The sequence below is a fragment of the Rhinopithecus bieti genome, unplaced genomic scaffold, assembly GCF_001698545.2.
Source record: "Rhinopithecus bieti isolate Rb0 unplaced genomic scaffold, ASM169854v2 scaffold_23303, whole genome shotgun sequence".
Lineage (NCBI taxonomy): Eukaryota > Metazoa > Chordata > Mammalia > Primates > Cercopithecidae > Rhinopithecus > Rhinopithecus bieti.
The window spans coordinates 1,537,594-1,545,783 of NW_016810922.1; the positions used below are offsets into that span (position 1 = coordinate 1,537,594).

At 34.6% G+C, this 8,190-nt stretch overlaps 1 protein-coding gene across 1 annotated transcript in view; it reads left to right on the forward strand.

The window, feature by feature from the left end:
- Positions 1-8,190, forward strand: part of HMGCLL1 (3-hydroxy-3-methylglutaryl-CoA lyase like 1) — a 154,152-nt gene that overhangs the window by 64,579 nt on the left and 81,383 nt on the right. Inside the window, exons 4-5 of the mRNA XM_017893240.1 lie at positions 3,976-4,071; positions 6,399-6,547. Coding sequence (XP_017748729.1) covers positions 3,976-4,071; positions 6,399-6,547 — 245 coding nt within the window. The remainder of the gene's footprint in view (positions 1-3,975; positions 4,072-6,398; positions 6,548-8,190) is intronic.

Below are 8,190 nucleotides of genomic sequence, written 5' to 3' on the forward strand. Positions count from 1 at the left end.
TTGCTTATCAGCTTAAGGAGATTTTGCACTGAGATGATGGGGTTTTCTAAATATACAATCATGTCATCTGCAAACAGGGACAATTTGACTTCCTCTTTTCCTAATTGAATACCCTTTATTTCTTTCTCCTGCCTGATTTCCCTGGCCAGAACTTCCAACACTATGTTGAATAGGAGTGGTGAGAGAGGGCATCCGTGTCTCGTGCCAGTTTTCAAAGGGAATGGTTCCAGTTTTTGTCCATTCAGTGTGATATTGGCTGTGCGTTTGTCGTAAATAGCTTTTATTATTTTGAGATATGTCCCATCAATAACTAATTTATTGAGTTTTTAGCATGAAGGGCTGTTGAATTTAGTCAAAGGCCTTTTCTGCATCTGTGGAGATAATCATGTAGTTTTTGTCTTTGGTTCTGTTTATATGCTGGATTACACTTATTGATCTGCGTTTGTTGAACCAGCCTTGCCTCCCAGGGATGAAGCCCACTTGATCATGGTGGATAAGCTTTTTGATGTGCTGCTGGATTCGGTTTGCCAGTATTTTATTGAGGATTTTTGCATTGATGTTCATCAGGGATATTGGTCTAAAATTCTCTTTTTTTTTGTTGTGGCTCTGCCAGGCTTTGGTATCAGGATGATGCTGACCTCATAAAATCAGTTAGGGAGGATTCCCTCTTTTTCTATTGATTGGAATAGTTTCAGAAGGAATGGTACCAGCTCCACCTTGTACCTCTAATAGAATTCTGCTGTGAATCCATGTAGTCCTGGACTTTTTTTGGTTGGTAGGCTATTAATTATTGCCTCAATTTCAGAGCCTGTTATTGGTCTATTCAGGGATTCAACTTCTTCCTGGTTTAATCTTGCGAGGGTGTATGTGTCCAGAAATTTATCCATTTCTTCTAGATTTTCTAGTTTATTTGCGTAGAGGTGTTTATAGTATTCTCTGATGGTAGTTTATATTTAGGTGGGATAGGTGATGATATCCCCTTTATTATTTTTTACTGCTTTTTTTTTTTATTTGTTTCTTCTCTCTTTTCTTCTTTATTAGTCTTACTAGCAGTCTATCAATTTTGTTGATCTTTTCAAAAAACCAGCTCCTGGATTCTTTGATTTTTTGATGGATTTTTGTGTCTCTATCCCCTTCAGTTCTGCTCTGATCTTAGTTATTTCTTGCCTTCTGCTAGTTTTGAATGTGTTTGCTCTTGCTTCTCTAGTTCTTTTAATTGTGATGTTAGGGTGTCAATTTTAGATCTTTCCTGCTTTCTCTTGTGGGCATTTAGTGCTATAAATTTCCCCTACACACTGCTTTAAATGTGTCCCAGAGATTCTGGTATGTTGTATCTTTGTTCTCATTGGTTTCCAAGAACATATTTATTTCTGCCTTCATTCCATTATGTACCCTTTAGTCCAGTCTTCTCTTTTCTCAACACCCATTCTCCATGGCTTTCTATTGCCTTCAGGATAAATCAGGATCTTTGTACTAACATGAACCTACCTCAAAGACACATCAAAGTGTGTAGTTTCCTCTTCATTTATAAGCTCATCCCCATTGTTCACTAATAATCTTCTTCAGCCAAATAATATGTTACCACTTATGCAACTGTCCATCTTTCGTTTTCAACCCTATTGATTTTTCAGTGTTCCAGCTTTTATAGCTGTAAAATGAATTACCTGAGAACTTAGTGGTGTAAGTAAACATTTATTATGCTTACTAATTCTGTGGGCCTGGATTTGAAGAGGACATGGGGGACAGGTTGTCTCTGGTCTTCAGTATCTAGGGCCTCAGCTGGATGACTCAAATGGTGGAGGCAGAAGTCATCTGGAGGCTACTTCAATCACAAATTCAGGGGTTACACTGACTATTGGCTGGGGGCCTCAGTTCCTCTTCACATGGGTTCTGCATGAGGGTCTCCTTATGTGGCCTCTTTGCGTAGGCTAATTTGGGCTTTCTTACAGGATGTTGGCTGATTTCCCCACAGTGGCTTTCCCCAAAAGAGAAAGCCATATGGAAGCTGTATCCTTTTTTATAACCTGGCTTCAGAAGTCATATAGTATGATTTCCACTACACTCTAAGAGTTAGAGGAATCACAGCCTTCCCAGCTTCAAGGAAAAGAGTAAATAATGTCTACCTCTTTGTGAAAAGTAGTGAGATCCTGGAAGAACATATAGGACCAGAAATATTGGCGTGACCATTTTTTGTTGGAACAATGCCACAGTCAAGGACTGTAGTTTGTATTGCATATGCTCTTTCAAACTCTCCCAGACTATTATAGACCATACCAACCTTTATTCATTCTGAACTCTAAAATCTGTGATCTCATTTACAACCAGTATATTTGAATTGTTAACATTCCATGTGTATCTGTTTTGTCTCCCTAACTATACTACTAATTACTTCAGCACAATAACCTCATTTTCCCATAGGAAAGTAAGGTCTGTATTTTTATTTTCCACAGGACCTAGCACAGAGCTTTGGACATAGTAGGGGCTCAATAAACAGCTAGATTAAAGTCAGATAGATTTAGAATGAAATGAGAGATATCACTTTTATGCATTATAAGTGAATGTGGTAGATAGTGTTTGGAAAAGATGGGAATGGGTGAGGCAGGGGATAGTGGATACAATATTATAGAAATAAGTGAGAAAGGATCACCTGGTAAACACAAATAAATGTGTTTATGAATGAAACATGAAAGCTTAAATGTAATAAGGCATGATGTCAGTCAAAGGAAGGTACTTTTTTGTATCTTATTCAATTTCAAATGTATATGTTTTTAAAAACTCATTTAAGTAATCCGGATTATACTAATTGAAAGCATTAAATTTAACTCTGCTGGCATTTGAGAGTTGACAAGATGAATGTATCAATAAGGGTAAATATCGTAACATGTATTGTTATATTTAAAATTATAATATTTGTTAAATGTGTTTAGCTATATTTTAAAAGCATTTTTTGTTTGGATTTATTTGCTTTTAATTTTTTTAATTTAGAAATAATGCATTCTGATAATAGCAAGCCAAGTTATATAAAGAAAACCCAAAAGGCTTTTTCTGCATTTCTATGTTGAGGATTCCAATTTTGGTTTGGTATGTTTTCACAGCTTTTTCCATATTCATTTTGTATACTTTCCACTGCTTATATGTTATTCTTCATATTTATTGTTCATGCCATAATTTATTATTTTTAAATATGCAAGGTTCATGGTTATGTCAACGGTAATTTCTCTGTATGATGATTATGGGATCTGATTAATAGTTGTTGTTTTAAGAAGCTAATTCTTAGACTTTGTGGCAAACTGGTAAATTTGATATTTTAATTCAAAGTTGAGCTTTTTAGAGATACAGAAAACAAAGTGACAGGGTAGGTTAAATTTTTCAGGTGAAAACTCTATCTACTGTATTAATTTGTTCACATATGAGAACATGTGGTAATACTATGATAGTGCTACATAAAGCTTTATAACTATTACTAACTAAAACACCAATGCTCACCAAATAACTTTCTGGGATCTCAGCCTTGTTAAACTGTTCTAAAGAATATGTGTAATTTACATTTTACTAACCATTGTAAAATTTCATACACTGAAAATTATTTGGACATAAAATTTTCATATGGATGGTAAATGAATAGCATATTGACTTTCCAACTCTCCCCAATCTCAGAAATATTTCAGCCTTGGACCATGAAATGAAAGGAAGGGAATAAAGATTGGTCAAGTGAAAATAGTAAAGTTCTGAATTCCTATCCGTAATAACTCATTTTGCCAGATCCCATTCTGTAAAACAGTTAAACTCATCTCTACTAATTATACATCTATGAGACTGAGAACTAATTTCCTTTACATTCACTGGCATAATTTTTTTATTTCAGATATTAATTTAAAGACTCTGCCTATGTAAATATAACCTACCTGAAACTAAAATGATTCTTGGTAACATATTCAAAGTTACACATTTACATGTAACTATTATGTATTTAAGATGGCTGATCACACTGAAGTAATGAAAGGCATTCGTCAATATCCAGGAGTTCGCTATCCTGTCCTTACTCCTAATCTTCAGGGTTTTCACCGTGCTGTAAGTGAGCTACTTATATTTCTAAAATTGATATGCCTCTTATTGTTTTAAAGATATTTATAAAGTTAAAATTGTGTCATGTGTAACTCACTTGTAATATAAATACTATGCTAATGTACTAACATGAAGACATAGAGCTCCATGTCCTCACAGCATTGTTAGGGACTAAAGTGGTCTATATACCTGGCTCTTCCAGCTTCACTGTTCAAAAGTCAAAACACAAAAGTAAAATTCTGCATTTTTGTGAAATTTTTTAGAAGTGTATTTTGTGCTTCTTCTTTAGTAATATAGAACACTATTTAAGCATTTGTCAATGTAATTTGTATAGTTATTATTACTGTTGAATTTCATAATTATTTTTGTCAACCTTTGTTGATCAGCTTTTTGTGTCTTATTTTCTCTCTCTGGGTGAAAACTAATTGTCATTTTATCTGGCTCTAGTTACTTTCCCTATTTATCTTCTGGTTTGTTTCTTTTGATCCTCTGTGATTTAAAAATTTATATAATTTAAATAAAGCTTTAATAATTATATATATGAGACAATCCTCTTCAATTTTAAGGTGTTATCCTTATATGGGCTTATTGCATAGGTTTTACAGCAGCTATTTCTGGTATTAATGAATATTAATGAAAAATATTCATTATGTGAAACTGTATTATGTAAAGTTGAGGTTGTGGGGTATTAATCATATACTGTATTTTGTTAGAACCATTTATTTTCCCTTGGGTTTGATTTGATAAAATTTTATTGCATTGTTTAAAAGTCATTTACAAAATTGTAAATATTGGTGTCATCTACTAATCGTAACAAAGTAAAGAACGTATCTTACCTTGAAGAAGGTACTGAAAGGACACTCTCATGTTAACTCAGAAGAGCAAGCACGGGAGTGGAACTAATCTTGACTTGGGAGTCAAGCAATTCTGTGCTCAAAATGTGACTCTAGAACTTTTACTCCCCGTGTGATATCATGCCAAGTATTTACCTTTTTTGTGCTACAGCTGTTTCATCTGTAAAATGGGCATAACAACACTTAGTTTACACAGTTGTTTGTAGATGACAAAAAGCACATCCACAGTACTAAAAACAAAACAGACAAATAGTAGATGTTCACTAACAGGGTTTTATTTTAGAAACTGAAAATTTATTTTGGATAGAGGCATGGAAACCAATATTTTTTAAATGTTTGAGGAAAGATGAAAAGATAGCTTTTAGGTTTTCTCTCCCAATGTATTTATTTTATTTTATTTTATTTTATTTTATTTTATTTTATTTTATTTTAGAGATGGAGTTTGGCTCTGTCACCAGGTTGGAGTGCAGTGGCGTGATCTTGGCTCACTGCAACCTCCACCTCCCAGGTTCAAGCGATTCTCCTGCCTCAGCCTCCCAAGTAGTTGGGACTACAGATGTATGCCACCATACCCAGCTAATTTTTGTATATTTAGTAGACACGGGGTTTCACCATGTTGGCCAGGATGGTCTTGATCTCTTGACCTTGTGATCTGCCTGCCTTGGCCTACCAAAGTGCTGGGATTACAGGCATCAGTCACCGCGCCCAGCCTCCCACCATGTGTTAACAGGGGATTAGCAAGAGGGGAGAACGTAGGCAAAGTGCTAGAAATACATTCACGGAAGATCTTAAACATCTAGCTAAATGACTAAGAGGCTTGACATTTGAAAAACAAGTCATTGGAGAGCCTGGAGGAAGGAATAAAATTGACAAAAAGTACAAAAAGGAAATTGATTAGATTAATATTTTGGATTTAAAGACTGGCAAAAGGATCAAAGCATTAGGTAGACAAGAGTATGGCTGTAGAAATCAGGATACAAAAAAATAAAAGCTAGATTAGGAGATCAAAGAAAACTGGGGCAAAATCTAAATGATGAGTTGGAAAATATTTTCTGTTGGATTGTAGGAAGAGAAGAAAACAAAGTATTTAATATCTTCCATTTTAATAATTGGTTTGAAAATATTTTTTTCATGGAGGATAAGGGTTTTATTGGGGTGCTAGTATTTTCCATAATTGGGGTTACAGTATTTCTGAAGATAATACATAATTTACAAAAGTCATAATTAAAAGAACATCCTCATTGTGTTTTGTGCCTCATAGACTTATGAATATTGCAGTTTGTGGATTATTCTGTTACTATAAAATATTTTTACATTTTGAAAGAGTATATGTGGCAAGATGAGAAGAATCCAATTTTAAATTCTAAGGCAAATATTGAAGAATACATGTATGCCTTCATAAAGTAGTTAATCTTTCTTCTACCACTACCATTCACATTTTTGAAATTATTAGCTTTGGCTTTAAATTATGTTTTTCAGGTTGCTGCAGGAGCTACTGAGATATCAGTTTTTGGAGCTGCATCTGAATCCTTTAGCAAGAAGAATATTAACTGTTCCATTGAAGAAAGTATGGGAAAGTTTGAGGAGGTTGTTAAGTCTGCAAGACACATGAATATTCCAGCACGAGGGTACTTATGAAATCCCACAAATTCTGTTTTGTTGATATTTATTGTTAAAGCTTACTCATAAATTATCTAGAGATTCTTATATCATTTATAAAAATATACATAGAATATCATATTTCTACTTTAATCAGGGCAATCACTATATAGTTACATCTCATTAACATCATTGATGATTATTAGTGAGTATCTAGCTTGTGGAATGTGTAATGCAATTGAAATCAGAGGAACTAGCATGCAAATCTGGCATTATTAACTATTTTATTAACACTCTGTCACCCAAATGCAGCCCTCTCATCTCAGCCTACATGAGCTGATAAGTTGGTATAAACTCACAACATCTTTTGGAAAAGAATCACGTAATGTGGTTTTCAAAATTTTTAAAAAACATGAGTTTTTCTTCAAAGAGCATTTTATGTAGAACTTCAATAGAATACAGCAGACATAAAACTGAGCTGCTCTAGGAAATCATTTTACCCATTCTTTCTCCCCCTCAGTGGCTGACTTCTGTACTTCCTCTGGGTGATCCCAAAGCACCTCCATAGCATCTTGCAGAACACCGTTTAAAAATACTTGATAAATTGCTTATAGAAGATAAATATAAACTTTCAGTTCTCTACTATTTTCTATTATATATGATTTCTGTAAATTTAGGGGTATCAGACATATCAATCCTTTTCTCCTCGCCTTGCCTTTTTCTTGTAGAAACTTATCGGCTGTTCATTCTAAGAGCTGTTGATTACAGGACATGGAAAAGAAAAACTGACCCAAATCTAATTTCCCCAAACCGAATTTTCTGTCTCAGGAGTTCAGAAATGGAATACCAAAGTTGGTTACTTGTATTGAAAATTATGTTTTTGTCACTGAGTTCACTATTTTGGGGTTCCTAGGATGGAGCCACATGCAAATCAGTGACAGGACAGAGTAGTAGAAAGTGGAAATGGAAAAAGGAGGCTCCTAGCGTGATGATAGATACAGAGGGAGGGAGGAGAGAGGGAAAAATCTGCCTTGGTGCTTGACTACTTCCAGGACCAATAGTTGCCTCAAGTATTATAACCAGGCCTATGTGCTGTGAAACCTATAATGCATTTTTGTGTGTGTTTGTTACTTAAGGAAGAATGTTTCTAAGACATTAGCTATTTTTTTCTATTAATTTCATACATATGGAGATATGATGAACACACATCTTAACAAGTTAACATGTATAGAGATTGGTAATAGAAGGTTGAAAGCTGGGGATGGATTTGGGTGCAGGCTGTACTTCCCTTAGTTGAGGTGAGCAAAGTTCATAGTAGCAGGAAAGATTCATCAGTTAATGAGAAAGACAAATGAGTCAATTTTGGCTGAGAGTATTATTGAACTGATTGGAATTTCAACCAAGGTGTTTTGGGGAAACAATTAGAGTTAGACTATACCTAGTAAAATATTTTGTTGATTTGATTTCTTTTTTTTTTTTTCTTTTTTTATTATACTTTAAGTTCTAGGGTACATGTGCATAACGTGCAGGTTTGTTACATATGTATATTTGTGCCATGTTGGTGTGCTGCTCCCATCAACTCGTCAGCACCCATCAATTCATCATTTATATCATGTATAACTCCCCAATGCAATCCCTCCCCCCTCCCCCCTCCCCATGATAGGCCCCAGTG